This window comes from Epinephelus moara, chromosome 5, assembly GCF_006386435.1.
Source record: "Epinephelus moara isolate mb chromosome 5, YSFRI_EMoa_1.0, whole genome shotgun sequence".
In the NCBI taxonomy this organism is placed as follows: domain Eukaryota; kingdom Metazoa; phylum Chordata; class Actinopteri; order Perciformes; family Serranidae; genus Epinephelus; species Epinephelus moara.
The window spans coordinates 5,910,225-5,929,003 of record NC_065510.1 but is presented as its reverse complement, the minus strand read 5'-3'; the positions used below and the strand labels follow the sequence as shown (position 1 = coordinate 5,929,003).

Genomic DNA, 18,779 nt, shown 5'->3' with positions numbered 1-18,779 from the left:
CGCTTCTCATTATAGATACTAAGTCATTGTTTTGGTTTCTCATTAATTTAACAATTTTGAGGTAGGGTCCTAAATAAGTAATTATTTAGATAGATCAAGGAAGTTTTTCAATATAATAACTTATTTATCCCAAAATAATTACTTAACCAGGATCCAATCTCAAAATGACTTTGTATCTCAAAATAATGACTAACTTTAGTTTATAGATCAGCTGACATGAAAATTATTGATGAAAATAACAGATTTGGTACTGAATTAATTTCATTCATTTAATTTATCACACTCACAGCTCACTCATATTTAGTAGTTCCTGTTTCTCAAATATGAAGATGTTCCCCTGCCTTAACTTGTCAATTTTGTTTGTTTTACCATTAATAATTAATTGATTATTAGGAAATGAATAGATTAGTGATGACAGAAAAAAAATACTTGCAGAGCTATAATACCATATATAAAATTCCAAATGCTACCAAAAATGTAAGGTATGTTCTGCTAATTATTTATTTGTTTATTGGATTGGCAAAATAATATTCATTTATTTATCTATAATATTTTTTAATATAATTCATATTTTTTGTCGTTGTTGTTGTTTTGCCAATCCAATAAATAAATAATAATCCAATAAGGTGTTTTCTTTCAGTGCTGCCTGACAGTCTAAACTGAGGGAACAAATATCCCATGACTGCTCCTGAGGAAGTCTCGTCACGTGACCTCAGCCAACGTAAACAGATATCATATGATTTGCGGCTGACTTTCCAACATGGCGGCCAGGAAGCAGCAGCTTGCTGTTGCTCTCCTCTTCATCCTCGGTGGAGTTTTAAGTTTTCCTGTCGGGCAGGAGACGAAACGGTCTGTCACGTGCGGATATGAGGTCAGCTGCGTTACTGCTCTGCTCTTTTATGACTGTATTATTTTTATGTGTTTGACATGAGTAGTTTGTTAAAGCTGAAGATGTTTCCAGCTACTTTCACTTTCACTCTCACTCATCCTCCTTTTACGTCTTGTTAGTTAGTTTGTATGTATGAGGAAGTGTGGTTATATTGAGAATATACATTAAAAAGAGGGTTTATTTCTTCTTATATGTCTGAATATTGTGTGTCCTCTGACCCTGTGCCTTCATTATCAGTAGAGTAGTGTAGCAGTCCAGTGTTGTAGATGTGTCCTTCCTTAGTGTGTATTTGTGTGTGTGCAGTCATGTCATGCCACCAAACCCAACATGCTGAATGTCCACCTGGTCCCTCACACACACGATGACGTCGGCTGGCTCAAGACTGTTGACCAGTACTACTATGGAGGTCAGTGTCACACACACACACACACACACACACATACACATTGAATACACTTAGGTACTTCCCCTCTTTTTTTAAATACAGGAAGTTAAACTTATATTTAGAACATGCAAAGTAACACCATCATAGATTAGAATAAAAAACCCTACATAACAAATGGTCTGTTGGCTAAAACGTAATACGTGCAGTGCTAACTTGTGCTGTAGTGACAAAATTTGTAAACTTAATTAATTAAGACTTGTTCTTTATATTGCATGCCAAGTTTATAGTTCTAAATCAAATAGTTATAACCATCCACACATGTATCTTGGTTTCGAAATGTCTCATTTGCTTCTGCCTGTATAGAAAATTTAAAGGAACAGTGTGTAAGATTTAGGGCGATTTAGTGGCATCTAGTGGTGAAGATCGCTGATTGCAACCAGCTGAAGCTTCTCCCAGTGTTCATTGTTCAGGAGGTTTTTACCAAGAGCAGAATCATCTGCAGAGGTCTCTTCCTCTGTTAAACAAACAAAACCAGGTGATTTAAAGGAGTTTCACAATATAAATCAGTGTTTTTTCTGATGCTGTTCAGCCTGTCTGTGACAAGCACCTGCTAATATGTGCTCACCTTTTTTCTCTGATAACTAAAAATTCAGATGTTCAGTAGGTTTCTGCTGGGAGCTGAATTATTCACAGAGGTTTCTTCCTCTCCAAACCAAATTGACCTGTTGATTTATACCATTAAAAATATTGAATAAAGCAGTTTCACGTTACAAATAAGTGTTTTTCCAATGCTGTTTGGCATGTTGGAGACAGGTCACTAGCCTAACATCTGCTAATGTGTGCTCATGTTTTTTCTCTGAAACTTAAGATCCAGACCTTGAGGAGGTTTTTACCATAACCAGGATTATCCACGGAGGTCTCTTCCTCTCCAAAATGAATAGACCTGGTAGTTTAAACCTGTAAAAACACTGAATAGAGTAGTTTCACCTCAAAATAAAAAAGTCAGTGTTTTTCCAATGCTCTCGTTGTGGAGAGGCTTCAAATGCAGCGGTCGACAGGAAAACACAAATGGTCCTGTCTAGAGTCAGTGTTTGGTTTGTCCATTGTGGGCTACTGTAGAAACATGACAGTGCAACATGGTGATCTACATAGACAAGGACCCACTCCCTAAATGGATCATTCTAGGGTAACGAAAACACAAAGATTCTTATTTTCAAGTCAATATACACTAAAGAAAACATATTTATTATATTTTATCCCATCATGCTTGCCAATATATCCATGTGCTGGAGTGACAGAATGTGTAAACTGAATTAATCAAACCAAATCTTTGTAGCCATCCACACATGCACTTTGGTCCCTACATGTTTCAGTCACGTCTGCCTATACACAAAATTTAAACTGTCAGTTTTTTTTACATCACTTTTTTTTACAGGTGTTTTTATAATGGTTTTCATGTTAACAGTTTGTCTCCTCAGTTGGATGAATAATAGAGTGTTGGACATTATCTCATCAGCCCTCTCATGACCATTGTGTGCCCTGTCATATCATGCCTTCTGTCAGTTGTCATCTGAATCAGGTTTATTGCCAAGTAGGTTTTCACATAAAAGGAATCAACCTCAGTGATTTGGTACAGAACAATGAACAAGAAAAACAACACTTGCTCCACTGCAAACACTTAAAAGCAAACACTGAAGGCGCTGGACAACAAGCTGCCAAAGTTACCGTCCTCGTACTGTCACAGCCCGGCTCTGAGGCAGCGACAAAGATGGGAGACAAGACGAGTTTTACCATGCAAAAATAATGTATTTATTTACAAAAGATAATCAAACTAAGGTAAACGTGAAAGTCAGTAATCAGTCGTGTAAGCATGTGTGGATGTGTGGAAATGTATGGAGGGAACAACAAAGCAAGCAGCAGCAGCCCGCAGCTCTGACCAAACCAGCAAGAGAGAGATGACAGGCAGGAGGGGAGCTTTTAAGAGCCCACACAGGTGTGGCTCATCAGGCTGATGAACCCATCAGCTGATCAAGCTGGCGACACCCTCCGCCCTGCTTCCTGCAAGAGAGAAAACACAGCAGAAAAGGGCAGGGACAACTAGTGGAGCAGAGGGGTCGTCACAGTACCATCATTCAGAAGTGTAATCTCCTGACCTTTGACAGCCTTGTGTGCCGTGCCGATGTTAGTTTAGTGATCAATAATCTGGTTCCTCCCCCATTAAAAGAGAACATATCACTGCGCTCAACAGAGGTGACTGTGCTGTACAGTATAGATCTGCTGAGTCTGGCAGATCAGCCCTCTGTCTTAGAGCACTGAACTTTTTGAGCTCCGAACAAAGTTATATCAGAGTGCTGCAGCTTTACTGGTTTTAAATTCAAGATGAAATCATGGCTAAAATCAACCGAATGTGTTGGAAAAACTACATTTTTTAACATGAAATTGCTTTATTCAGTGTTTATAGCAATTTAAAACAGTGGGTCTGTTTGTTTTGGAGAGGAAGAGACCTCTGCAGATAATTCGACTCCCAATAAAAACCTCCTAAACGTCTGGATCTTAAGTTATTAGAGAAAAAAGGTGAGCACACATTAGCAGGTGCTGCGTCAACAACCTGTCTGTGACAAACAGACCAACATATCTCTGCAGATAATTCAGCTTCTGCTAAAAATTCTTACCGGGAGTTAATGCTTGGAGCACATGACAAGTTTCAGCTGGTTGTAATCTGCAGTCTTTACCACTAGATGTCACTAGATCCTACAGACTGCTTATTTATGTTGTAGACCTTGTTGTTGCTGATGTTGTTGCTTTAAGGTGAATATGTACTGTCTTGCAATTGTGTTTTTATACTATAGTTTAATTTTTCTTAACATAAATATTATTTTTTGTTTCCTGCCCAGTGACTGCAGATGTAAATGATCTTATAGCTCACCGGTGCAGCTAAGAAACAGTGCATTGCCCATGTGAAATAAACAACTAAATAAACAAAGTGAGAGAACAGAAACAGTAAAAACAAGTACTGCAAAAGTCAAACATCATGAATATTAAAAAAAGGAAAGATTTAAAATTAAAAAATGTACTCAAAAAATATGTAATATCTGTTTTTTTATGTAAACGCTGTACAAAAAGAGGATGCAAATGGGCAATTTGCAAAGTTAATAATCCCACATTTTGTGTTACTGTAAAGTCAGATGTGGAAACTTTACATTAATTTAATGTGTGTTGCCTTTAGGTCGGGAGTCCTTGACAAGAGACCTTGCCCCTGTGGGGGTCTCAGGTCTTGTTGTTCATCCAGCTGCTGTCCTCACAAGCTAACACTGCAGTAACAGTTTTATAGTTTTAGTGCATCACATGTCTTTTTATAGTGAGAGCGGCCGCGTGTTCTGCAGGTGACCATCATATGTTACTGACCTGCGTGTGGGTATGTCAGCAGAGATATTATATGGATAGATAATGTGTGTATGTGTGCATGAACACAAACTTTGATCCATTTTTAAGTGTAAGCACAGAGGTTTGAATTTAAGGCTAAAACAACTAAAAATAATGTTCAGATATTTTTCAGTATTTTTCAATTTTGTTGTTGCCATAAAAGCAGCTGTATTCTGGTGTTTTTACTTCAACTTAAAAATGTTGGTTATTATTTTTGAGTAAATATATTTCAAAGATTTTTTTGTCACTCATCGCAGTGGCTAAATCCATACACTGTCACTTTCGTCTTCCATCTATGCATATGTGTGTGAATCTATGTGTAGATCGTAACGACATCCAGCATGCCGGGGTGCAGTACATCCTGGACTCAGTGGTGGATCAGCTGTTGAAGAATCCTGACAGGAGGTTCATCTACGTGGAGACGGCGTTCTTCTACCGCTGGTGGAAACAGCAGAGCTCCAGCATGCAGCAGACAGTCAAACAGCTGGTGAATGAAGGTACGGGAACCAACACAACCACACATTTACATCTACACTGGAGGGGTTTCATAACCTTCTGAACACTCCCCACGCCATTCCTCCAGGTCGTCTGGAGTTTGTGAATGGCGGCTGGTGTATGAGTGACGAGGCCACCACCCACTACAGTGCCGTCATCGACCAGATGACCATGGGCCTGAGGTTCCTCAATGAGACTTTTGGGCCTTGTGGTCGTCCCCGTGTCGCCTGGCACATCGACCCCTTCGGTCACGCCCGAGAACACGCCTCCATGTTTGCACAGGTAATTCATCTTAAAGGAATAGTTCAACATTTTAGGAAATACGCAATTATAATTGTAATTATTAATTAATCATCAGACCATATTTATTATATTATTTATATATTTTGAGTTTAGGACGGGGTCTATACCATCCTAACTTAGGATTCCTAACTTTGGAAATCCCTGATTTTGGATGGTTCTGTAACAGCTATATTCCTATCCTAAGATAACATATGATTTGTTCCTAAATGCAGTTTGGATACATGTTTCTGTAATACCAAAAATCCTAAATGCCATCCTAAATTGAGATAAGATAGGATTTCCGTCATAGGAGGTTTGTGTTAGGCCCCTGTTGTTTGTGTGTGGTTGCCAGGCAACCAGCGGAGACTTTAAGAACACTTTGGTTTAAATAAACAAGATGTAATCTGTTAATTGGTGAGTAGTGAGAAGTTTGTTGCTTTTAGACAGAGCCAGGCTAACCGTTTCTCCTTGGTTTATGCTAATCCAAGCTAACCAGCTGCTGGTTGTAGCTTCATATTTTCTGTACAGACCACAGAGTGACATCAATCTTCTCACTTAATAAGCTTATTTCCCAAAATGACACTTATTCCTTTAAATTATTGGCCCAGACACACCAAACTGACATCAACAACAAGCGGCAACAAGGCCGACTGTTGCGCCACCTCACATGGCCCGTGTCTCTACCGAGAAGTTGCACTTGAGCACACTGTAAAGTCCACAGCCAACAGCCAGCTAGCATGTACGTTCTGAGCCTGCGTAAGAGGAGATAACTCTCCACACCAGCAGGTGGCGGTAGCCTGAATTTGTCATTCGAAGAGGGATGACATTTTTTTGTAGGCCGACATGGAAGTTAGCTTCACTCTGGTTCTCTCGTCAAAAAGCAGATGGCATTTTCCCAATGGATGGTGGATTATTGCAAAAAAGAAGCTCTGTGGAAAACGAACATTTATGATACTTCAACGTTTTGTTCAGAAAGATAATCTTCACAAATGAACACCACCTTTATAATTTTTGAAGCATAAGTACAATCACCAGAAGTAATAAGCTAATGTAAGGCTATAAACGAACTACACCACAGTCGCATCACTTTAAGGCGCCATCACAATGAGGCAGTGATGCCGTGTTTGGCATGATGACGTTCTGTAGGCTCGTTTAGCCTTTTCCAAGACATGTAAAAACTTCACAAGTGGGTTATTTACTGACGGAATTTATGTTGTAGAACCAAATATGAAAGTCACCTAAGCTTGTGTGAATCACAGACCTTATTTCAGGCGTCTAACCAAAAACCAATTGACTTTAAGACAAGGGAACAAATGCTAACTTATTTCTGGGTTTTAGGACACACTCCTGCACATCTCTCTCGACTTAAGATGTATGTTTGATTTCATCACTTTTGTTACTCTTCTTTACCACTGAGCTGAACTTCCAATCAGAGTCATTTCACTCACTGACGGGCTCCACGATCTCTGACACTGACTCAACATATGAATCGTCTGAAAAAAGCAGACAAGGACCAACTTGTGGCAAAAACTAGGGTGACAGACACTCATTGACAGCACGTGAGTCGGCTTGGTGTGTCAGGCTCCTAAGACATGTCTGTCCGTGGCTTCAGCCTGCACCCACCCAGTTAAACGTCTCTGAGCTTAAGACTAACTGTTACCTGTGTGTCTTTCTTCAGATGGGGTATGACGGCTTCTTCTTTGGTCGTCTGGACTACCAGGACCGTGCTCGCAGGATGGGGGCGAAGGAGCAGGAGCTTCTGTGGAGGGCCTCTGACAGCCTCACAGCCCCCGTGGCTGACCTCTTCACTGGTAACAAAACTCCCACACATGCACAAATACATCTCTTTAAAGGGCCAGTTCACTCAATTTATAAAAAGAAATATTTTTTCACATGAGGTGCATGACCAGGGGCGGGGTGTTTTTTGGAATTTAACCTTTGCCCTTTACCCCCCCTACACACACACACACACAACAGGGATCCTTCCCAACGGGTACAACCCTCCTGAGGGCTTCTGCTGGGACCAGTCCTGTGATGACGCACCAATCAGAGACGACCCTGACCTGGAGGACTATAATGTTGATGACGTGGTGAAGCGCTTTCTCGCCATCGCTAACAGTCAGGTATCTCTCTAAACACACACACACACACACACACACACACACACACACACGACTAATGAATCCCTCTTAATTAAGTACATAAGCTTGTGTACAAAACAGCTTCACATGTTTTTGTTGCTTTTTGGAAACCATTAATTCGTCTAATGTTTTTCCTCTCTCAGGCCTCGGTGTATAAGTCCAATCATATTATCATGACCATGGGCTCAGACTTCCAGTATGAGAATGCCAACCTGTGGTACAAGAACCTGGACAAGCTGATCCACTACGTCAACGCCCAGCAGGCGAATGGCGTCAAAGTCAACGTCCTCTATTCGACCCCGTCCTGTTACCTCCAGGAGCTGCACAGAGCAAACCTCACCTGGTAACATGAGCTGTAAATCAGCTTTTTGGAGTAATGGTGCCAGAATTATATCCATAATGGCACCATAAAGAGCTGTCTTGTGTGTTTTCTGCTGCAACTTCATTCTCTTTTTAACCCAGGGCTTTGAAGACGGACGATTTTTTCCCCTATGCAGACGACGCTCATGACTTCTGGACCGGCTACTTTACCAGCCGACCAGCGCTGAAGCGTTACGAGAGGATCAGCAACAGCAACCTGCAGGTAGTTTTGGGTTCACTCTTGGAGTTCGAACCTGGTTTCATTTTAATGTAAAGCCAAAATCCAATTACTTTCCTTACAATGCAAGTAGAGCATCAAGTACCACATATGGGAAGCAGCTTTACTCTGCTCTGGTTGGTATACAAAGAAAATGTCATCAGTAGAGGCCATTTAAAGACACGTCTTACTCTTTTTTGTAGTTAGCATGTTAAATGGGTAGTTTGTATTATTTGAAGTTGTATGAGGTGCTTATTCATAGTCAGCGTATTACATATAGTAAATGGTGGTGGCATGCTTCCGGTTTGGAGAAGCAGACACAAGTACTGCCACAGAAGCTAAGTGATGTACTGCTGTGGACTGGGGGTTGCAAAATGTTTTTTAGCCACAGAGAAAATCCAACATCAGTTGAAGTGTGCGCAATGTTGAGTATATTTCCACTGCTATACCTCACCATAAAAACAGTTAATGGCTTTAGTTCCCCATTTACGCTGTTGTCAAAACCACCAGACTCCATTGACAGTCATTTTAGCTCATTGGACATGGGAGCAGCTGGTCTGCCACTGCTTCAATCTAGGGTTCCAGCGATATGAGATTTTCACAGTACGATAACCGTCCTAGAAAATGTTGCGGTTTCAGGGTATCGCTGTATTACAGAATTATTATTATTATAATTATTATAAGTCACAATGACCCTTAAAGGTATGACAACAGAAGGGTTATTTTTAGCTGAACAAATGTTTTATTACTATAAAAAAGTTTGTGTATAAAAGTCTCCATTTTGAAAATAACTAAAATAAAATGAAGGTGGTCTGTCTAGTTACATTTGTTTGATATCATAGATAAGTAAATGTACACAGTATGATAACCGTCAACTTTGATATCACGGGTTACTTAAAAACTGATATACCGCTGCAACGCTACTTCAATCAATTAGTTGTGTGACTTTGGTGAATCAGAACAAGCCCTTTTAAAGTCACACAATAATACAAACTAACAAAGTGATGGAGGCAGCAGTAGACCAGCAGCTCCTGTGTTCAGCAATATTAAATTACCATTTTTGTCAATGGAGTCTGGCTTAGAAGAGAGCGATATAACAGCTTCATTTCCTTGTTGGAAATCACTGTCTGACAGAAAGGTAAAACTGTGACAGTATTCTAAATATAACACTCACTTAAACTGATACTGATTTTTTTTAAGTGGCTAAAATAGGTTTTGTTGGCGACCCCTCCACAGCAGTTCATTGCTTAGCTTCCTTGTCGGATTTTAGCCTGCTTCTCCAAACTGGGGACGTGCAGACCGCGTTAACTGTGTGTAATACACAGTGTAAGGATACCCTGTGCGACCGCACTGTCCCTTTAATATGCTAACCTACAGCTTGTAGACTAACATGCTGACAGTATAGTTTGACACCCTGTGTCAGTGAGCTCTGTAGTATTCAAACCTAAATACGTTATGGCCGTTTCAAGACAGTTGATCAGAATATGTTTTGATGAGCTCACTCAAAACAAACAACCTCACATACCTCCCATGTCCTCCTCCTGAGGACAAGAAAGTACATAAAGTAATGATGATGAATAATTAAAACAAGTATCACAACCAGCTATGATGTATACCATTGTATAGACAGGAATAATAGCAGCACATCAATGATTTAAGAGATAAAGTGCTGTTTCAGACGGCAGCTGTCGTAGTTTGGATTCTTTGAGTCGTCTAAAAGAAGACAAATCAGGCTGAGAGCAGCCATGAAGAATAGTGTGTTCCTTTTTTCTGCAGATTTCAGTAAGGGATGGCAGCTTCTGGCCTGTGATTTTTTCACTGTTATTAGCACGCTGTCATGATATGTTAGCTTTAATCTCAAGGTGCAGTCGAGGGATTCTGTAAAGGTTATCCTTTCAGAGAAATCCAGACAACTGCACCGCACCAAACTCCCTTTTTTCCCCCATGTTGACTTGTTGACAGTCGTCTGATTAATGTCATATTACTCCATCTGTACTCTGGTGAAGAGCTCTGCAGACTGTTGTAACTGTGCGGCTTTGTTTTGTTCCAGACGTGTAACCAGCTGGAGGTACTCGGTGGTCCCGTCTCCAGGAAGGGACCCTTTGGGCAGGGCGACAGTCAGACCATGAGTGAGAGTTTGTTACATTACTTCTTACTGTAAAAAAACAACACTGGTGACATCTGGCTGATGATGACAGAAGCCTTTGTGCTTCCATCTTGTGGTCACATTTATACCACAGGGAGAAAAGTTCTCGCCAAATGCCAAGTCACTAATGGCTCACTAAGTCACCACATATGGCCTGTCATATTTCTCAGTGTCACAGTGGTCTTAACATTAATAAATATAATGGGAGACCAGACAGAGGACTGACTGACATGTACTTGTTTTGGTTCTCATTGTCAGAGAAAGCCATGGCGGTGGCTCAGCACCATGACGCAGTGTCGGGCACAGAGAAGCAACATGTAGCAAACGACTACGCCAGGAGGCTCGCTAACGGCTGGCAACACTGTCAGGTACTTTACGCTGCACACAGGATCTTGTTGCTCAGCATAATCTCTATATTTATGTGCTCATATTGTGAGCGAATGTGGAACTGCTTTTGCGGTCGAGTCTTTGTATTGTCTGCACAGGAACACAACACACACAAAACTGTTTATTTGGATCAGCTGTAAATGCTTATTATGGGGCTTATCAAGCCTACTGGAGATGCTACTTTCTACGAAGCCAATTGTCAAGCTGACACCATTTTGCATGTCCTTTTTTTTTTTTTAGCTTTTTTAAGAGTTCTAACTTTGATTTGTCTCTCAGGTTCTGGTCAGTAACAGTCTGGCCGCTCTGAGTGGCTCGACTGCTGAGCGAGTCTACTGTGACAACCTCAACATCAGTGTGTGTCCTCTCACCGAGTCCAGCAAAAAGGTGACACACACACACATATAAAAAAAGCTTCACTTACTGTTATTGTGGGGGGCCCCTTTTTTAGTAGGATTAACTCCATGACCTCTTACCAAACCACCCATAACTTTCTGAACCTAACTGTAAAGGGGAACACCTCCTAAAATAAGAATTTCGATATGTTATTTCGATGACCTTGGAAAGTTTAATCAGTATTGAGTAACGTATGAATTTTGAAAATGGGTGCAGTCCCCCTTTGACATGACCTCATTCTTACCATAAAACCATTAAACCAAGTCTTAGATCAAGACTGTCAGTGAATTAATAAATAAACATTCACCTTAAATTGAAAATACTTTTACCGTGTGTAAATATAAACTATAAAGTATCTAAACTTATAAACATATTAATCTGTGCTGTTATTGGACAATGCTCAATCTCACCCCTCTCTCTCTCTGTCTCTCACTCTCTCAGTTTTCAGTTAATGTGTACAACCCTCTCGCCCGTCCCGTCACTTGGCCGGTTAGGCTGCCGGTGAATGGAACGGCATACGTCATATCAGACGCTGAAGGCAGATCTGTGGACTGCCAGGTCAGTGTGTGTGTGTGTGTATGTGTGTGTGTTTGTGTGGCAGTATTAACAGACAACAAACTTTGCAGTTTTCAGACATATGATGGAGATGATACTGATCAGGGCTGCAACTAGAAGTTTTTTTCGTTGTCGATTAATCTGTCATTTATTTTCTCAATTAATCAGTTAGTTCTTTAGTGTTCTCCAAAACCCAAGATGACTTCCTCAAAGATATTATCTTCATTTGAAAACTCCAGAAGAAGCTTAAAATGTGCGGCTCAGACCTAGTTTTTGAGTTGACAGGTTTTTATAAAATAATCTGTAGGTCCTACAGAATTTAGATTACCCTGTTTAGCCATTACCCTGCAGCTGTGGTGTGTGTTTCTTCTTTTGTCTTAAGACTTTAAAGCATTTTTTGAGACCTTGTCACACTGGAAATGTGAACCAAAAAGCATATTAAGATAACAGTTTCTCTGTGTCGCTGTTCCAGGTGGTTGCAGTCTCCACAGCCACCCGGGAGGTGAGGAGGAAACGAGGCTACGCTGTCAACGAGCTGGTGTTCCAGGTGCAGGCTCCTCCTCTGGGCTTCACCACCTATTCTGTGTCCCAGCTTCAGGACGGGCCTCCACCTGCCTCCACACAGCGCCGCACGCCCACAGCCATCCAGAACAAGGTCTCACCACAGCATCACACTTCCTTTGTGCTGCGCAATGAGAATTGTAGTACACAATGCTTCACGGGAAAGAAAACAAACAGCATGATTTATATTTATTGTTTGTATTCTCTTCTGAAAACTGAGTATTTCATGTGTCCACATGCTCCAGTACCTAAAAGTGACCTTTGACCCTGACACCGGCCTCTTGAGCAGCCTCAGCAACCTGGAGACCAAACAGACCATCCAACTGACACAGAACTTCTACTGGTGAGTGTCTCTGATAAAAGCACACACACCTGAATACAATGAGCCGCTTCATGTTTGAACCCTTTAGATGAAAGAGGACTTTTGCTTCCCTGTTGTTTGACACATGCTTTTTATGTGTGTGTTTGTGTTTGTTGTATGTTCCAGGTACAACGCCAGTGATGGTAACAACTTACTGAGTATCCAGCCTTCAGGTGCCTACATATTCAGACCCAACTCCTCCACACCTTTCATCATCAGCAAGACAGCCGTAACGGAGAGCATTCAGGTAGACGGCGAGCAGCATCACAGCTACGTTCAGCTTTATCATATGACACTGTCTCATTTATATTATTATATTTAGTCTAAATCAAAAAGTTAGATTTAATTAAAAAGGGACATTTAATTGAATTGAGTTTGTAGGGTTTTTTTAAACATCTGTTTATTATATTCATTTGTATTGATAGAAGAGAGTCAGCTGATAGATCACATGATTCCTATCTATGCAACCAATTGGCAAATCTCATTCAGGGCGCCCTATTTAAACTGCTCTGACCTGCCTACTGTTGCTGCTTCCTCTGCAAGCTGCTTTGCAATCTGCAGTCATGATGCTGCTCTGTTTTGTTCCCGGGGGNTACTGTTGCTGCTTCCTCTGCAAGCTGCTTTGCAATCTGCCTCCACCCCAGCTCCTCCTTTTCATGTTGCATCTGACTGTTGAGTGTCATTTCTGTTTGTCATGATGCTGCTCTGTTTTGTTCCCGGGGGGTCTTTGCTGTTGCTCTCCCTGCCTTGGCTTTCCATGTAGGCACATGGAAGGGCAGAGAGGTGCGCTCTCTCTGCCTTAAGGCTTTTTGCTTAAGCGTGTGGAAGGGCAGAGAGGTGTTCTCTCTCTGCCTTAAGGCTTTTTGCGTAAGCGTGTGGAAGGGCAGAGAGGTGTGCTCTCTCTGCCTTAAGGCTTTTTGCGTAAACGTGTGGAAGGGGAGAGAGGTGTGCTCTCTCTGCCTTAAGGCTTTTTGCGTAAGCATGTGGAAGGGCAGAGAGGTGTGCTCTCTCTGCCTTAAGGCTTTTTGCGTAAGCATGTGGAAGGGCAGTGAGGTGTGCTCTCTCCACCCTATGCTTTCCATGTAGGCACATGGAAGAGGCTTTCTGTGTAGGCCCGAAGTCAGGCAGAGAGGCCCCAGAACAGAGCCATACCGCCAAATATAATACTGCAAATGGAAATAAAGTTTTCTTTGACTAAAGTGCTCCTGACTGAAATGTAATATTCATGTATATCTGTATCCACCTCCCCTCCCTTCCCTCCAGACCCCCGTGGTGCAGGAGGTGAGGCAGTGGTTTGGTCCTTGGGTGTCTCAGGTGGTTCGTCTCTACAGCGACAGCAGAGCTCTGGAGCTGGAGTGGACCGTCGGGCCGCTGCCTATTGAGTGAGTTTATGTTTATCACATACACAGTTAAGTGATCTGTCTATATGTTGGCATATGTGTAAAATGGAAGATGCAATATGTAAATGTTTTAAAGGCTGCATTTTTGGGATTTTGACTCTTTTATTTTTGACTTTAATTATTATAACTCCAAGCAAAACATTGCTCAATTCCTCACTCACTCTCTTTATCCATTAGTGATGACCTGGGGAAGGAAGTGATCACTCGTCTGGACACAAGCATCAAAACCTCTGAATATTTCTACACCGATTCCAACGGCAGAGAGGTGCTGCAGAGAAAGTAAGCCAAGGAAATGTTTAACAAATGTTGAAAATACATTGTCATGAACGTAAAGAGAAAGCTCAGATTTTTTTTAAATGGGTGTGTATTTGGTACTTATCCATAGTCAGTGTATTACCTAAAGTAGATGGCGGTCGGCACGCCTCCCAGTTTAAAGGAGCCAGGCACGAGTTTCGATACAGAAGTAATGTACTGCTGTGGACTGGAGCAGCAGCAGATGGTATTTTAGCCACCCTAAAAAAAGAGACTGTAGGAAACTGTAAAACTGTGCTAGAATAAAAAAATCTAACAAGATTGACATATTTGGATTTTAATGAAAAACAAAAACAGCACTGTTGAGTGACAGCATGTAAAGAAGCTCTGAGTTTATTGTTTTGTCCTGAAGGAAAGATTTCAGACCCACCTGGAAACTCAGACAGTCGGAGCCCATTGCTGGAAACTACTACCCCATCAACTCCCGCGCTTTCATCAAGGTGTGTGTTTGTGTGTGTGTGTGTGTGTGTGTGTGTGAGTTTGTGTCTGAAATAATCCACCTCTGTAATTTAACAATGAGCAGTTGTTCCCACTTTTTTCCTTAGGGGACTCTTGTTCAGTCATTGAGTAGACTGACGACCCCACTTCCTGACAGATTTTACGGATATTTCATATTATTTTCAGTGCATAACAGCAGAGAACAACTGATAAACTGTACAATAACTGCAGGAAGTTTGTGTAAAACGAGTGATTTGGATGAATTTTGAGTGAATATTACATCAGAGGTGAGTTTTCCTGATATTCTTAGTAACTTTTTCTCAGATTCTCTGTCTGTATTATTTATATTTAAAATTTTGAACAATCAGACATACTTAGTAGGCCTCGTGTTTGACAAATTCATTGTTTTCTTTTGCCTGACTCTTGGCCATTGTTCTGTTTATTCTTAGGTTAATTTAACAGCGTACTTTTCTAATGCAGTATGAGGCTGTTTAGCAAAGAGTAAAGGCTCTATGAATATATCTTGTGTTCAGGTCTTCACCAGGCCCTTATCCTTAGAGAAGTTTATATTTTAATAATAATCTAAATTTTCATTTTTTATTTTTTTTTAACCCTCTTAAAATAAAGAAGGCGTCACAACTCCCCCGGTAAAGCAGGGTTGGGACCCACAGGTTGGTTTGAAACCAGGTCTTTATAGATTGTCTGAAGTACATTTTGCACTTTATTTCTGGATGTTTGAGGTTTTCTAATGAAAGATTGTTTGCCTTACTCCTCACCGTACTAATTTTTGATGTGTGTGTTTTCAGGATGAGGACGACCAACTCACTGTGGTGACAGATCGCTCCCAAGGAGGAGGCAGCATCCACAACGGCTCTCTGGAAATCATGGTAAGACATACACACACCTTTCAGTTCTGCTTCACACTGTAGGCTAATCCTTTTCAGGTAGTTCATCCAACACACACTCACTCTGACACACATAAACAAACACACTGTCTCCCCCTCGTCCCCTTCAGCTCCACCGCCGGCTGCTGTACGATGATGTTCGGGGTGTTGCCGAGCCTCTCAATGAGTCCTCTGCAATCTTCCCAGAGGGCCTGGTGGTCCGAGGCCGCCTCCTGCTCTCCCTCGACCGTCCACCCAGTGCGGCTGATGCACACCGCCCTCTGGCCCAGGAGGTGGTACTGCAGCCACTGCTGACGTTCACCGATGGAGATCTGCACCCAAACACTCAACTGGAGGTGAGTGAAGAGGAGTGGTGCAATAAACTGACTTTGTAGCTGCAATACAGATCACCAGGCAACCATGTCGGGTGCCATCTCGCAGGTCATGAGAAGAATTTGCCATATGCAAAAAGGTGTTTGTCTTCACTGGTCAAATCATTTAATATTAAGGAGTAATAATCATGTAAACTCTGATAGATAGATTTGTGTTTTGCTTTTTTATACCCGTGTGACACAAATCGTGTCAACAAGAGCTTGTGACATAAATAAAATGCTAAAAATAGAGCAATTTCCACCGCAGGTCAGTCTACTACCTATTTGGGTCATTGTGTATGTGTTCCAAATCTGTCCTGTTTTGAGCATGTTTGCATTTTCAGACACTGTTTTCATTTCACAAAATCTCAGGAGAGCAGGCTGAGCTGTTGTTGTTCTAAGCTCTCGTTGTACTGACATGTTTTCAGAGCTCATGATTAACAGTGACACGTAGTGTTAACGTCTCACTAGTAATTAGAGAGACATTATGTCCCGTAATTCATGCAGCATTCCTCAAACAGATCAATCAAAAAACACGTCAGAGCAACTTTTAAATGTTTTATTTAGACAAATGATGTGAATGGGCCATCTGGCTGCAGTTACAGCCTTTCTCTGTCTGTGTGTCTGTCTGTAGTTCTCTGGGCTGCAGGTTGCGCTGCCCCCTGCTGTCCACCTGCTCACACTGACACAATGGGACGAAGACTTGGTGCTGCTGAGACTGGAGCATCAGTTCCAGAGCTGGGAGAGCAAAGTCAACTCAGAGCCTGTCACTGTCAACCTGCAGGTCAGTCATTCAAATAACATCTCATACTTAAATACATTTATGATAAACGAATGCTGAAATGATTAGATCATGATTGTGGACTATGACTGTAGATTATAATACAAATCATTACTGGTTTACTATAACTGCTGATTCTATCTCCCTGTCTTGCTTTGTGTCCGTGTAGAAGCTGTTTTCCACTCTGGAGGTGCTGGGCATGTCTGAACTGAACCTGTCAGCCAATCAGTGGAAAGATGAGATGACACGTTTTCAGTGGACACCACAGACAGGTACAGGACACCTTTTATTAACTTTGCCACAGTGGCTCTAAACAGGCTGAAAGTAAATCTGGGCTGGAGGAACAAATAATGAGTGCAGATCATCCCAGATTCAAAGCTTCCAGCTGAAATGTAGAACACCACTGGAACAGAGTTGGGTATCAGTCATCTTTTTTTTGTACCAACAGAAATGCATCCAAAGCACCAAGAATCCAAAAGCGTAAAGTCCTCAAAGATGATTCATAATCTTGTTTATTTTTTTATTAGTAAGTTCCTGATTTAAATCTAGATTTTGCTTTTGATGTTTGAGCCATTTCAAGTCATGATTTTTTTGTTGAGTTTGTTTGAACACTATAAATTAATCATTACCAATCTGTCTGACGTTGAATAAGGATGATGGTATACGACATAATTTCTCTCATTTTAATCATACATGGCCCACTCCACCAGCTTACATTTTGAGCTTAGGTTTAACTGCGTAAAACTGTGCCCCCCTCACAAGTGTCTCTCAGGTTAGGAATGACAAGTTGTTTTTCATGTGCAGCCCTCAATCATAGGCTGGTTTCCTAAATTGGCACTCAGTCATAAAACTCAGAGAACCTCTGCCATAGTATTTCATTTTTAAAAAAAAAAAGAATTATAGTATAACATGTCATGGTAAAGTATGACATTAAGGTAAATCTTAAAAATTGAAAGCATAGTACAGCATAAAAATGTCGTAGAAAAATTCACATTATAGTATGTCGTAAAAAAAAAAGTCATACTTTAGTATGTCAAACAAGTCATAGTATGCTATGTCATAAAAAGTCACAATTTAGTATATCAAAAAGGATCATAGTACAGTGTTACAAAAATAGGTAATAGAAGTGGTGTAATATGACAAAAAAGGTAATAGTATAGTAGGCTATGTAAGAATAAATCATATTATAATATCACAAACTAAGGTCATAGTATAGTGTGTCAAAAAAGGTCACATTATAGTATGTCGTCCAAATTCCTGAAAAAATGTCATAGTATAGTATGTAATCAAAAATCATGAAAAAACCTCATAGTCTAGTACGTCGTAAAAAATCATGAAAAAATGTCATAGTATAGTATGTCGTCCAAATTCATGAAAAAATGTCATAGTATAGTGTGTCGTCAAAAATCATGAAAAAATGTCATAGTATAGTACGTCGTCAAAAATCATGAAAAAATGTCATAGTATAGTATGTCATCCAAATTCATGGAAAAAAAGTCATAGTATAATATGTCGTCCAAATTCATGAAAAAATTTCGTAGTATATGTCATCCAACTTCATGAAAAAATTTCGTACTATGGTATGTCGTCCAAAATCAAGAAAAAAGTCATAGTATAGCATGTCGTCCAAAATTATGAAAAAAACTCATAGTATAGTATGTCGTCCAAATTCAGGAAAAAAAGTCATAGTCTAGTACGTCGTCCAAATTCCTGAAAAAACTCATAGTATAGTATGTCGTCCAAAATTATGAAAAAAAAGTCATAGTATAGTATTTCGTCCAAATTCCTGAAAAAAAGTCATAGTATAGCATGTCGTCCAAAATCATGAAAAAAACTCATAGTATAGCATGTCGTCCAAAATTATGAAAAAAACTCATAGTATAGCATGTCGTCAAAAATCATGAAAAAAACTCATAGTATAGTATGTCGTCCAAAATTATGAAAAAAACTCATAGTATAGGATGTCGTCCAAAATTATGAAAAAAACTCATAGTATAG

The 18,779-nt window shown here is 40.5% G+C and overlaps 1 protein-coding gene across 1 annotated transcript in view; it reads left to right on the top strand.

Annotated features, from left to right (window-relative positions):
- The first annotated feature begins 727 nt into the window (after positions 1 to 727).
- The window catches only part of man2b1 (mannosidase, alpha, class 2B, member 1), a 21,877-nt gene continuing 3,825 nt past the window's right edge, over positions 728 to 18,779 (top strand). The window contains exons 1-22 of the mRNA XM_050045634.1: positions 728 to 871; positions 1,193 to 1,295; positions 5,021 to 5,194; positions 5,281 to 5,474; positions 7,153 to 7,285; positions 7,452 to 7,597; positions 7,759 to 7,958; positions 8,078 to 8,198; positions 10,243 to 10,321; positions 10,597 to 10,706; positions 11,002 to 11,109; positions 11,560 to 11,676; positions 12,146 to 12,328; positions 12,480 to 12,577; positions 12,722 to 12,842; positions 13,859 to 13,977; positions 14,173 to 14,274; positions 14,660 to 14,747; positions 15,552 to 15,632; positions 15,761 to 15,985; positions 16,635 to 16,784; positions 16,951 to 17,053. Of these exons, the coding sequence (XP_049901591.1) occupies positions 761 to 871; positions 1,193 to 1,295; positions 5,021 to 5,194; positions 5,281 to 5,474; positions 7,153 to 7,285; positions 7,452 to 7,597; positions 7,759 to 7,958; positions 8,078 to 8,198; positions 10,243 to 10,321; positions 10,597 to 10,706; positions 11,002 to 11,109; positions 11,560 to 11,676; positions 12,146 to 12,328; positions 12,480 to 12,577; positions 12,722 to 12,842; positions 13,859 to 13,977; positions 14,173 to 14,274; positions 14,660 to 14,747; positions 15,552 to 15,632; positions 15,761 to 15,985; positions 16,635 to 16,784; positions 16,951 to 17,053 (2,866 nt within the window). The 5' untranslated portion in view covers positions 728 to 760. The remainder of the gene's footprint in view (positions 872 to 1,192; positions 1,296 to 5,020; positions 5,195 to 5,280; positions 5,475 to 7,152; positions 7,286 to 7,451; positions 7,598 to 7,758; positions 7,959 to 8,077; positions 8,199 to 10,242; positions 10,322 to 10,596; positions 10,707 to 11,001; positions 11,110 to 11,559; positions 11,677 to 12,145; positions 12,329 to 12,479; positions 12,578 to 12,721; positions 12,843 to 13,858; positions 13,978 to 14,172; positions 14,275 to 14,659; positions 14,748 to 15,551; positions 15,633 to 15,760; positions 15,986 to 16,634; positions 16,785 to 16,950; positions 17,054 to 18,779) is intronic.